This window comes from Zonotrichia albicollis, chromosome 12 (assembly GCF_047830755.1).
Source record: "Zonotrichia albicollis isolate bZonAlb1 chromosome 12, bZonAlb1.hap1, whole genome shotgun sequence".
NCBI classification, from domain to species: domain Eukaryota; kingdom Metazoa; phylum Chordata; class Aves; order Passeriformes; family Passerellidae; genus Zonotrichia; species Zonotrichia albicollis.
Genome location: NC_133830.1, coordinates 14812346 through 14824493, shown reverse-complemented (window position 1 = coordinate 14824493; position 12148 = coordinate 14812346). Strand labels below are relative to the sequence as shown.

General features: G+C 47.0%; 1 protein-coding gene across 4 annotated transcripts in view; it reads right to left on the bottom strand.

The window, feature by feature from the left end:
* NISCH (nischarin) overlaps nucleotides 1-7456 on the bottom strand; it is a 29541-nt gene extending 22085 nt beyond the window's left edge. For all 4 annotated transcript variants that reach the window (XM_005485498.4, XM_074549982.1, XM_074549983.1 and 1 more), the window contains exons 1-3: nucleotides 7222-7456; nucleotides 1674-1757; nucleotides 766-948 (exon numbers count right to left, since the gene is read on the bottom strand). In XM_005485498.4, coding sequence (XP_005485555.4) covers nucleotides 766-948; nucleotides 1674-1757; nucleotides 7222-7308 — 354 coding nt within the window. In that variant the 5' untranslated portion in view covers nucleotides 7309-7456. The remainder of the gene's footprint in view (nucleotides 1-765; nucleotides 949-1673; nucleotides 1758-7221) is intronic.
* Between the last annotated feature and the right edge of the window lie 4692 nt (nucleotides 7457-12148).

Here is a 12148-nt window from a genome sequence, read left to right as displayed (position 1 = left end):
GCTTTCTTTTGTTGCTAAAACTTAATTAACTCCTAATGGATCACTGGTGACTAATTTCTGAAGCTATGAAACCCTGAAGGGCCTTCTCAAGACATCCCATCCCAAAGCAGTTACTGCTCCTTCTTTCCACTCAAGTTCTCCAGTGCTTTTTCCTCTTGAGGAAATTCCTTCTCCCCCTTACAACATGATGCCATATTGCAAAAAAAGCCTAACTATACACAAGAGATGAGCAAATTGCAATCTGAACATGAAATCAAGTAATTGCTTCTTGCTTCAAGTATCCTTTACCGTAACATTCTGTCCTGGAGCTATTTCTCCAAAGGCCACTCCATCACTGTGCTTCCACAGAGAAGCATCATTTCTCTTCATTTGGGCTACTGGAAACTGTTTCAGTGTGAACCACAGCTCCAGCCATTAGCCACTAAGTAGGAGGGTGTGGATCCATTATGCAATGTTCATTTGAGAGCCAGCACTCTTGACTTCAGCCTAACCAATTCAGCCTCCCATTTATTCACAGCTTCCAACTCTCCTGCCAGCATTTATTTTTTTCTTTTTAGAGTCCCTGCCCACACTACTTCCCAGCACAGTGTCTACTGCAATAAAAAGCTGTGTCAAAAATCTTAAAAATATGCTTTGTTATATTGTGAAAAATGTTGAAAAAGAAGCATTTCAGCAAACTCATGAAGATTCCACAGAATTTTCCCCAAGTCAGAGAATTAGGGAGAGACTCAGGCCTCTATTCAGACACTAAAAACATAAACTTACATATAAATGAAAGTGTAGGAAGTGTGACAAAACTTTTGGTGCAGTAACAGGGAACTTGAGCAGCAGAGTTTGCAGGTAGATCTCCAGTTCCTTTTGTCTTTTCTCCACAAGGCTTTTGGAATTTTTTCCAATCATCTTCTTTGGAGGTAACAGATTTTTATCTATTTTCTTCTCTGAAACAAGCTGAAAGACAAAGACCAGAGCTAATACCTGACACACCACCTGAACTTGCACAAAAGATGCAATGGAACACAATAAGTGCATGTTGCCTGATGTTGGGAAGATCAAAAAATAAAATTACTTGGGTAAATTTGTCTACTGCCTTCAAAGTATTAGGTATTTTCAGAAAGAACATTTTGTCATGGAATGATCAGAGTGGAATAACAGTGTCAGCTCAAGGAATCACTCTCAGTACCAGGGCAGAATGCAACAAATATGATAAAACAACAAAATAACCACTGCATTTCTGAGAAAGCAGAACATTCATGACCAAAGTAGACTTTTCCTCATTTTTGTTTTTTATCAGCACTGGTTGGTAAATATCCCATGCTACTTTAAGGATGTTTTTATCATCCACTGTGATGAGACTTTGGCCACCAAATCAGCTGATCATAAACATCCTTAGCAAAAAGTTCACTGACTCCAGCCTGAACTCTCCTCTCTGACACAGCTTCCACCCAAGGCTGAAGTTGTCCAGGTCAACCTCTCCCAGTTCAAGAGGGGAGTGTAACAGGGGCAAGTAACAATGTTCTCACAAAAAGGACTGAGTCTGCAGTTCAGATGGCATCTGGCAGATATTCTCTCTCTTTATTGAAGAAAGAAATTATGTAAATCACTCCGTAAAACAAAACTACAAGAACTGCACAAAGTTTTGTAATATACCAAGGTCACAGTTTTAACATTCTTACCTTTTCATGCAGGTCATGGAAATCACTGTAACGATGCTTGACTGTCCACTGATGATTGCCAACACTGACCTGAATAATGTACACCTGAAAGGATGAAATTCAAGTAAGGACACTGCAAAACATTAAAGAGAAGCTGCCAGTGAGACCTGCTGATTGATGGAGCACTGTAAGGTGGGTAGATATTCTGCAAGGATCAGAGCTAAGGAAATGCTAACCCCAGGTGTGAGGGGGCTTTGCTGATGGGGGATACCTGATCTCACTACAAGGGTGCTCCATAACAAGAACATGCAGATGTCTCAGTGTAAAGCAAAGGGATTTTTTTGCAACCCAAAGGTTGATGGACCAAGGGCTCTAAGCTACTTCTTTTCCCAAAAGTTTCTGCTAACTGAAGCTGCTCCTCATAGCTACCCTCAAGCCTGAGACAGCAGCATCCCTTCTTCCATCTACCAAGTTCCACAATGGGCAGAGGAACTTGGCAAGCATCCTGCTGTCACTTCAGTTTAGCAGAAATCTGGAGCTTAACCCTTGAGAAAACAGAACAAACCCTTTGGATGGATGTTGTTTTATTCCTTTTGGGGTAAAGCACACAAGACATCTTCCTGAAGAGTTACTGAGCCCAAAGAATCACTGCAATTATCTAAAGCAACCCAACATCTCCTAATACAAAATTAAGTATTTTTAGCCATGCATGTACCAAACAAAGATTTTCATTCTAGGTGACTTTCTGGACTGAACAGTACAGGTTTTGCAGAAAACTCAGCCTACCTTTTGATATGCCAGAAAAAAGCCATCCCAAAGACATTTTAGAGGTACAAGCTAAAACACAAGCTGAAAACAAACAAGGCTCTGCAAAACCAGTTCCACAGCTACTTGAATACAACAAATTAAATAAACTATATTATCCAGTCCAACTGTACTCTTTGGGGAAAACACCAACTTGTAATCAAATCTTGAAAGCATTTAATACAGTTAAGAACTTGCTTACTACCACAGATCACCCAGAGCTGACTCATAGCTGCTATGAGGATGATACACATCTAGTTGCTAAACCCACATGAGAAAACAAAAATCAGTAACAGTTTCAATCTGTTACATAAAAGACCAGTTTTCACTTACTGCAAGTACAGAGCAGCACAATGTCAAGCATTAAATAGAATGCCACCTGCATTTTAGAAGATGAACTGGAGTTGATGCCAGTTTTATTTTTGTAAGCATCTGACACTGGCTCACTGAACAAACCCCAAACCAAGATGTCTGACTCGAGCACGCGGTGAGTGACACATCAGAGCTGGGATGAGCACTGAAAACACAGAAGAATGCCCACACAGAATTATGGACTCAATTAGGGCCTGTGCCTGTTCTCCTGTCATGTTGTGTTGGGAAACAGCAGATCAGGATTAATCACTGTGCTGGTGACAAACCAGAACAGAAATAACACCAGCATTCAAAAGCACCTCACAATGCTGAGGAAAGCAAGGAGAAACTCCAAGAAATTAAACTCAGAAGTAAAGAAGTACTACATTTATAAGCTATAATAAAAACATCAATTGTTTTGAAAAAAAACCAAAATAAGCTGACTGTGCTAAACTATGGCAGAGCAAGCAGTGCATCTAAATGCAATGCACATTGAGTACACAAAGTATGAAACCTAAGATTAGACACTGGAAATTCAGTAACTTCACAGTCCCAACTGACAACTCACCAGGTGAGCAAGCAAACCCCTCCTCCCTGCATAAAACACAGAGTAAATTTGTAATAAAGGTTTAATATCCTTTTGCTAGAATGGCAAGCACTGACCACTTCTAGAAACTTAGAGAAATGGACAGTCTGGTTGGGAAATTAACTGTTCAAGTGAGTGTTTGCATGCACTGATACAATTCCTTAAGTTAAGTCTTTAAAAAGCTGTAGCATTTCCCATCTAGAAGGCAGCCAGAGCTGGCAGTACATATTCACCCCCCAAACAGCACCAGCATGCAGAGACAGCAACTGATTTCACATCAATCCACAAGCTGCCCTTATCTTGAAGAATAAATATATAAATGCAATATGCTGATGTGTGTATTAGACTTGTCTCAATATAGAAATAAATCATTTTAAAGCAAAAAATCCCCTTAGATTTTTCACTGTTTTAGGAGTTTAAGTTCATCACCAACCAATTTTGAGTGCACTAATACAACAAGGCTGACAGCTGAAGTTAAGGTTCTCCAAGGGCTGCCTGTCACACCAGGTGCTAAAGGAATACAGGGATAGATGATGACATCCCCACTCTGCACTTTCTTGCAGACATAAATATATATACCATGTGAAATCCCCACCCATCCTTACACCACAAACCGCACTTCTATTGAGCTAAACACAAAACCCTTTATGTTCACAGGATTTCCTCCTCCACCTGTCTCTACCAAACCCTTCTGCATTGAAAGTTTTGTCCATCTTTCTATAAATCAGCTCTTTTGGTTATGTTCTACTTTGCAAAGTGTTTCACATACTTGCAATGCTATATATATATATTTTTGTTTTCTAGCAAGCCACTTCAAGTTCTTTGCAGTTAAGAGCCCACACCACCAAACAGCATCACTTCATCTTGTTAAATACTGAGGGCTGGAAGACCTACTAAACATTTTTAAAGCAGATATTAAATGAACAACAGTGATTCTAGACTGCTTTTTGTTCACTTCCTATACAAAACCTGCCTGCCTTGCTTTACATGGAGAACTGGCATTTCTACATTGTGTCTCATCCCACTGCACATGCTTCAGTACTGCAAAAAAACCAAATAATAGCCCAACATTTAAATGACAGAGCTCTCCACAGGAAGGCTGGGACACAGGTGTGACTACAGCCAGCAGGACCCAAATTCCAGAGCAGTGATGCAGCCACATCTCCTCCTCCTGCCTCATCGTGTAGGCAGTTTACAGCCATTCAAGGAAGCAAGAGTATTTCCTTAAATATCAAAGGTAGTATTTATGTTAAAAACAGCTGCAAAAACCAGGAAAAGCAGGAAGGGAATTTTAGGCCAAACAAATGCATAGCAGGAAACAAATGAAGCACTGACAGCCCTGAGGCCTTCTACTGAAACCCAGTGTTCAGTCAGCATCAGCTGGAGCAGCACAGCCAGGAGAAACCCTGGAGAAATGCTCACAGCTCAGTAACCCAACAGCAAACACATCAACCAGGGCAGCATTTTCCCTGCTGGATTTACCCATACCTTGCCTTTCATGCTAACACTCCAAAAAGAATCATATTTTTAAAAGTACCTTCAACATCACACAGAACTGTGGGGCTCCCTGATGTATTCTACAGGATCTGATACCACAACTGTCAAAGAGATGTCATCACAGCCCCCTTCTATTGAGAGTGAGCTCTGAAACACAGAGTGCAACAGGAAGCTCATCTGCCACAAGAAAAACAATCTTTTAAAAACAAGGATGCAAACAGGATCACTGCCACCTGAGCACATGGTAATGGATGAAGATGCAGATTGCTACAGCTGTATTTCCTCTCTTACCTTGACCAAATCTGACTGACTTTTACAACATTTAACAATCTCTGTCCTGGTGCAGGTCTTTGTCATGTCTTTAAAATCCACTCACCTAATTATGAACACTAAACACATGCTATTTTTTTCAAAAAACTTTTCAGTCTGTGACAAATTTTGTAAAACTTCTGCTTTCATTTAAAGATCTAGTCCCACATTTCTAATGGCTTGGGCCTGTGTAACAAAAGCTGACAAGCAGCCTTGGAGTCCTGCTAACAGCTTCAGGAGGTTTACACACAGGCAAGCTTAGTGCCAACATGCCTTCAAAAATGCAGTAAGAGAATCAAAGCAGGACCAAATACTGGTAAATCCTGTCTTTCATACACTGTACCTTTAAAGCTCCCAAGAAAAATGGCATTAAAGTAGCAAGGTATTTCCATAACCACTAATGAAAGAAATCTGGTCTGGAAAAAAATTAACTTCTTTAGGTTTAGCTGCAGCAGCTTAAATTGTTATCCTCAACTATCAGCCAGTCAGATGAACACTACCTGCAGAGTTACACACCTGAACTCCAGCTCAATCCAGAGCATGAATGGTGTCACCCAAGGGTGGCCCTACCACAGCACTTGTCTGCAGGCTGGGGCAGCAAAGGAGCTCCTTTCAGCTCCTGCACAGTAACTTCCAGAGGGATAAGGGGGCAGATGACACTGGCATTTTGTCACCTGAATGCACCTGATTTTCTCATTCACTGGTATTGCATAATACTGATTGAAATTCTCAACACCAGCACTGCTGAGTCTTGGTTCACAGCTGCCATGGAAGTTTCCAGTCCCCAAGCCACAGGTCTCACTGAGCCTCTCAGTGACTGAGGGTTGAACCACATCCTAACACACCCTCAGTAACACCTCAGCAGCAGTGGTACCATTTCTGAGAACACACATCATGCAACTAAGAGAATGAGCTCAGGCACCTCTCAAAAATTCATTTCAAGCTTGCAGTCAACTCCTTCACCAAATGCTCCACACGTTTCTGCCTGTAAATTTGGCATCTCACCACCTGAAAGTCATTGCCACAATCGTGTTCCAATAGGCATCACCTGGGAAGGAGTTAGGCTCTTCATGTGCCACAGCTGTGTAAGCTCTGTCCTACTGACAACTCAGAGACCACTCTCCTGTTGCTCTGTGTTCCCTGGATACCTTCACAGAGGCAGGAGCATGAGGCATTACTTGTATCCATCACACAACTTTCCAAACATTGTCTTTCTAAACCATTGCTCCCCTTTCCCTTTTCTTTCCCACAGCAGGAAGCCTGTCATCTGTGAGCATTCTACCGAAAAAAGGTCTTTCAAATCACGCTAAAATAAGGCAGAAGGAGAAAACATTTTTTAGTTATATAACTAAAGGGTGGTGTGCTCGAGGCATTTTCTATCTGCAATTACACTGAGGTTTGCTTTAGGATGAGCTTCTTCCTGAAAAACAGACCAATTAACTCTTGGTAGAATGCGACCAGACGAAAAACAAGTTTTATATCAAAAGCTTCATTCCTTCCCCAAATTAAACACTGCTGGCAATTTTTTTTTTGGTGGGATAAAAGAAAAACTGTCTATCCTAAATCATCTGATTTCCTCTGGAAATAAGATCAGAGGGGTTTTTTAATGATACTTGCATGCAAAGGAAAGATTTTCTGCTTTGTTTAGTCCAGCTTTAAAAGCTATGTTTACTCGACAGCCATCTCCCATAAACATACGCACATACACAGAGATATATACGGGCAAGTACACGACACTTGCCCACGGAGCCTCCGCCTCTCCCGAAGGACCGAGGCTACGCGGAGCTCGGGGCCGCTTCTCCCGGCGGAGCCGGGCTCCCCCGCGGCTCCTTTCCCCAAAGCCCCTCGGAAACTTGTGCCAAATGCCTCGCTCCATCCCCAGCGTGGGCACAGCTCCGGCCGGGCACAGCTGCCGGCGGCAGCCCGGCCCCGAGCCCGGCCTCACCCGCTCCCCGGCACCGCTGAGGCGGCGGGGCCGCTGCCCCATCCCCGCACGTCCCGCACGGCCTCCCCGCTCCGCACCGTGTACGTCTCCACCAGCTCAGAGCCCAGGACTCGGGCCTCCCGCGGGGGCTCCTCGCCGTCCTCGCCTCCCGCCGCCGACTCCATGTCGCCGGGAGAAGCGCCGGGGCGCAGCCGCTCAGGCCGTCACGGCTCCCCCGCGGCCGCCGCCACCCGCACCCGCCGTCCGCCCGGCCCGCACTGCCGCCGCCGCCATCTTGGTTCGCCCCCACTCAGGGCGTGGCGCGCTCCGCCCGCGCCCCTTTATGGGCACAGGGGCGGGGCCCGGGGCTAGGGGGCGGGGCTGAGCGGGGAAGGGCGGTGCTCGGTTGCAGGGGCGGGGCGTGGTGCCGTCGGGGCGTGGCTATGGCCCGCGGGGGCGGAGTCCAGCCTATCCGGACGCGCATGCGCGCTGGCTGTGCCTGGGGGGCGTCGCGCAGTGCGGTGCAGTGCGATCCAATGGAGTCCAACAGAATCCAATGGAATCCAAGAGAATCCAATGGAGTCCGGCAGAATCCAGTCCAGTCCAATGGAGTCCAATGGAACCCAATGGAAAGCAGCAGAATCCAATCCAGTCCAATGGAGACCAGTGGAGTCCAACAGAATCCAATGGAATCAAATCCAGTCCAGTGGAGGCCAACAGAGTCCAATCCAGTCCAAAGCAATCCACTGCAATCCAGCGGAATCCAATGGAATTGAATTCAATCCAATGCAATCCAATGGAACAGAATCCAGTCCAATGCAATCCCATGGAAGTCAATGGAATGGAATCCAGTCCAATGCAATCCAATGGAATGGAATCCAATCCAATGGAAGCCAATGGAATAGAATCCAGTCCAATGCAATCCAATGGAATAGAACCCAACCCGATGCTGTCCAATTCAATACAATGCAATCCAGTACAATCCAGTGACTCCAACCCAGCCCAATCCAGTGCAATCCAGAGGGATGCAATCCCAGCAGTGCAAAGCTGCCAAGGGCTGAGCCCCCTTCCTGTGCTGTGGCTGTGACACTGTCCCAGCTGCTGGCAGCTCGTGGTGCACATCTGTGACCACCAAGGGCTGCTGGAGGCTTGGACACTGTCACACCAGGCTGAGGTGCCACCCCAGTGGTTCTGTGACTGAGCTGCCCACCCCAAAACAGAGCTGAGGAGCTGGGATGATTCACTCAGGAACGAGCCCAGGGTGAACTCAGGGTGTTGTTTGGGGTGATTTACTAACAGCATGGACTTTACTTTCACTGTCCCACTGAGCATGGGGAAGTGTTTCAAGCCTGTACACACTAAAGGATATTGCCAGGAATTTGTAACAGAAGTGGAGAATCTAAAAGATGGCAAGAAAACTCTCCTCAGCCTTCTCCCCTGAGCTGAACCTGAGTTGCCCTGAGGGAAAGTCATGCTATGGCAACCTTTCTGACAGGCTCAGTGTGCACCCCAGGAACAGAAAATTGCAGGAGAGAGGATATAATGAGTTTCTTTAGAAGTATCTGATTGTATTAAAATTGAGAGGTTATCTAGAAATATTATGTTTTGGCAGAAGGATGCATCAAGCATCCATCAAGGCTTTGAAATAAACTCTGTGCTACATTACACACAGAAGGATTAGGTTTTGGACTGTCAAATCAAGGAGATTTTGTTAAAAAATACCTTCCAGCAAAATGAAAGCAGCATCTGTCTGCCCTACCTTATGCTACCTAAGAGAGGATGCAATTAGCTCAGTATGAATTACAACAGGAGTGCAAATGCCCTGGCTGGATGTGTGGGGCTGCAGGGGCAGTGCCGGTGTCTCAGATACCACCAGGACTGCAGTGGCAGATAAACAACCACACCTCTGCAAACAGAACTGGAAAAACCCATTTTGGGGGAGGGGTTTCACTGAAAAATGTTTTTCCTTGGTCAAGATGTAGCCAAAGGATGATGTGTACAAGGACAAAACACAGAGAGTACAAGCAGCCCAACAGGGATTTTCTAATGCTGCCCCAGCATCAGGAACTGCTGCTGGTTCAGCCTCTTCATGAGATAATAAGTGGGTTTGCAGAGCAACTTTAATTAAGCTTCCTCAGAATGTCCTGTCTCCTTAATTAAATAAAAATTTGCAGCCCTGTCGCGGCTGTCGGGTTTGATCAGGGCCCGTCTCCGCCTCCTGAAGCAGCTCCTGCCCGCAGGCACAGCGGTGGCTCAGGGTGTGACAGCCCCGTCCTGACCCACAGAGGAGAGAGCAATGTGCCTGGGGAAGGGGGAAATGGGGGCTCCTTCGGCTAAAATATTCTGAGTAGGCTTTAGGAAGCAGTAAATTAAAGAATTTTGCTGTTGCTGGGTTGGACTGTCTCTCAGGGCCAGGTGCCCAAGGCAGGGAAGGGGGATGCTGGAGCATTTTGCAGCAGTTTGGAGCCATGACAAACACAGCCAAAGGAGCCCTGCAAACACCCCTAATCTTAAATAAAATTGCAATTTAGTTAGGCTTATGCCTTTTATTTCTTATATTTGACCTCAAGAATGCCTCTGCTAGTTCTGCAGTGGGTTACAGCTGCTTGGAAGTGAGAACCTAAAATGAAGTTTTGGAGGAGAAAAGCTCAGTAAAGCTTCCCAGTTGTCTTGGCAGCTTGGAGGGACTGACAAGTGGGACAGCATGTGAGGATGCAGCTGGAGCTAACAGGCTGTGACTGACCTGTGACAGCCGTGGCAGATTAAAGGCACTGTGCTGGCAGCCCTTCCCAGGCTATAGATAGGCACCCTCCCTCTGCCATGGGGCTCCCATGGAAGCAGCAGGACAGGGTGGTTCCCTCAGAACACCCCATACCTGCAGCGGCCCCTCCCTGTGCTGTGCATGGCAGAGGCTCTGGGTTTCCCTGCAAAACCCCAATTCCCAGTTCTTTTGTAAGCAAACAGCCTGGGAGAGCCAGGAGATGCTGGAAGCCCTGTCTCCAGGCAGCCAGCAGGGAGGCAGGGGCTGGCATTGTGCCACTCGCCTGTGCCTCCTTCCCCGGCAGGAACATCACCTCCTCCTGCTGCCAGATGGGATTTCATCCTCTCCTCTAGCTCAGCTCTGCTCTGTAAGTCTCAGATGTGCAGCTTTCCCATGCCAGTGTAGGGTGGCAGTGGTCCAGATCTCCCCTCCCTAAGCACACAGAGACCCTTCCTCCACATCCCAGCCTGAATTTCACCCCAGCTCTCTCCAGCAGACCTTTTAAAGGCAATGTTGAGCCACCCCTCCTGTGCTACATTGACCCTAAATACATTCTGACGCATCCCAGGGGCTGTTTTCAGGGTGACTCAGAGCCATCCCTTTCCAGGATGGAGGGACAGGGCCAGGCAGGATTCCTCAGCCCCTGTCCTGGTAGTGCCCGGAGCTGGCACCTGCCACCCCACTGTCTCTGCAGTGAATCCCAAGGCCAGAGAAGCAGCCAGGGGCTGGGGTTTGCCTCGGGGCAGCATTTCCTTGGGAAGGTCTCTCTGGGGTGGCCCAGGAGGATTTGGGTGGTGGTTTGGTTCTGGGGAACAGCAGGTCTCCCATCCCAGCCTGTGCCCTCACCTAAGAGCAGGCTCCAATGCCCTTTAGCAAAATAACTGCTTCCCTCTTCTGATTTTTCTGACTTTCCTGTGATAAAGGCAACCAAAATATAAATACATTCAAATTAGGAAGACTAACTTCTTTAAAAAACCAATTCCTTAAATGTAACAATTTTCCTTTTTATTCCATCTGCTACCCCTATGTTGAGCAGAGGCAGGGCTGGGCTGAAGCCTGGGGGCCCACAGGACCACAGTTCCTATCAGCCTCTGCAGTGAGTTAATCCTTCAGGACTCAGAACCTGGGGGGATGTGATGTGGGGATGGCTTTGTGCTCACCTGCATCTCCTCTTTGTGCTGACACCACCTGGTTAATGCTGCTTTGGCTTGGGCATTCCATGGGGACTGCAGGTTTATGCAGCACGATTCCTCTTAAAGGTGGATTTGTAGAAAAGTAGAAAAATAACAGTTGTATTAATTGTATTTTTAGTTTTGCAAACTAACTCTGACATGAGCCAGCTGGAGGTGAGACTTTGCCACCCTGTGGTGCCAGAGCCATCTGTAACCCCTCTGGACACAAGAGGGAGTCCTGAATCATTTAAAAAGAGAGGTTTATCTTTGGTTCCTGTGGATTAAAACACTTCTCACAGCACTGAGAAAACTGCTCATCCCTCGGAGGTCTTTGGTGTGTTTTGCTCTGCACCGTGGCAGTGTAAATCTGTGGTAAATCCACAGTCAATCCAGGAGTGTGGATTTGAGCTATTTGCAGTGGGGACGGGTCAGCGAGCTGGCTGGGTGAAGTGAGTCATGATTTCCCAAACTGACTGATTTCATTATCCCTGGAATCAAACAGAGTTGATACCCCCCTTTTGGTGGCTGGTCCCCACATTTTGCAGCCCTAGCTGAAAACAGAAGACTGGGGCAAAGCTCCGTGTGTGTCTCCATGGCAATGGGGCTGCACATTCCCCCCATGCTCCTGGTCTGCTCTCACACATCCATCCCCTGCTCCCCCAGAGCCCCAGCTGCAGGTCCCCATGGATTTGGGGACACACAGAGGGGACCAGGGGCCCTGACACCCCCTGTTCCCACCGCCCCGGGGGACATTTTCTACTAGACAGGGATATTTTGGGACATGTACCTTTCCTGCAATACCCAATCCTATTTGGCACAGTATAATCTTTCTAAGGCAGCTCCCAGGGGGAACACGCTGGAGGTGGAGGTGACACCATGGCATGGCTCCAGCCAGGACAGCCAAGAGCCTCAATTTATCAGCACTTTCGGTGGGTCTTGCTGAAAAGTGGTGCCTTGATCCCACAACACAGTCACGAGGAGAGCTCCAGCTGCCGCCGAGGGGGCTGGGGCCGGGGCTGGGGCTGTCCCCGGACGTGCCAGCACCGGGCTGGCCGTGTCCCCGTCCCCAGGCACGCGGGCCGGGCATTCCTG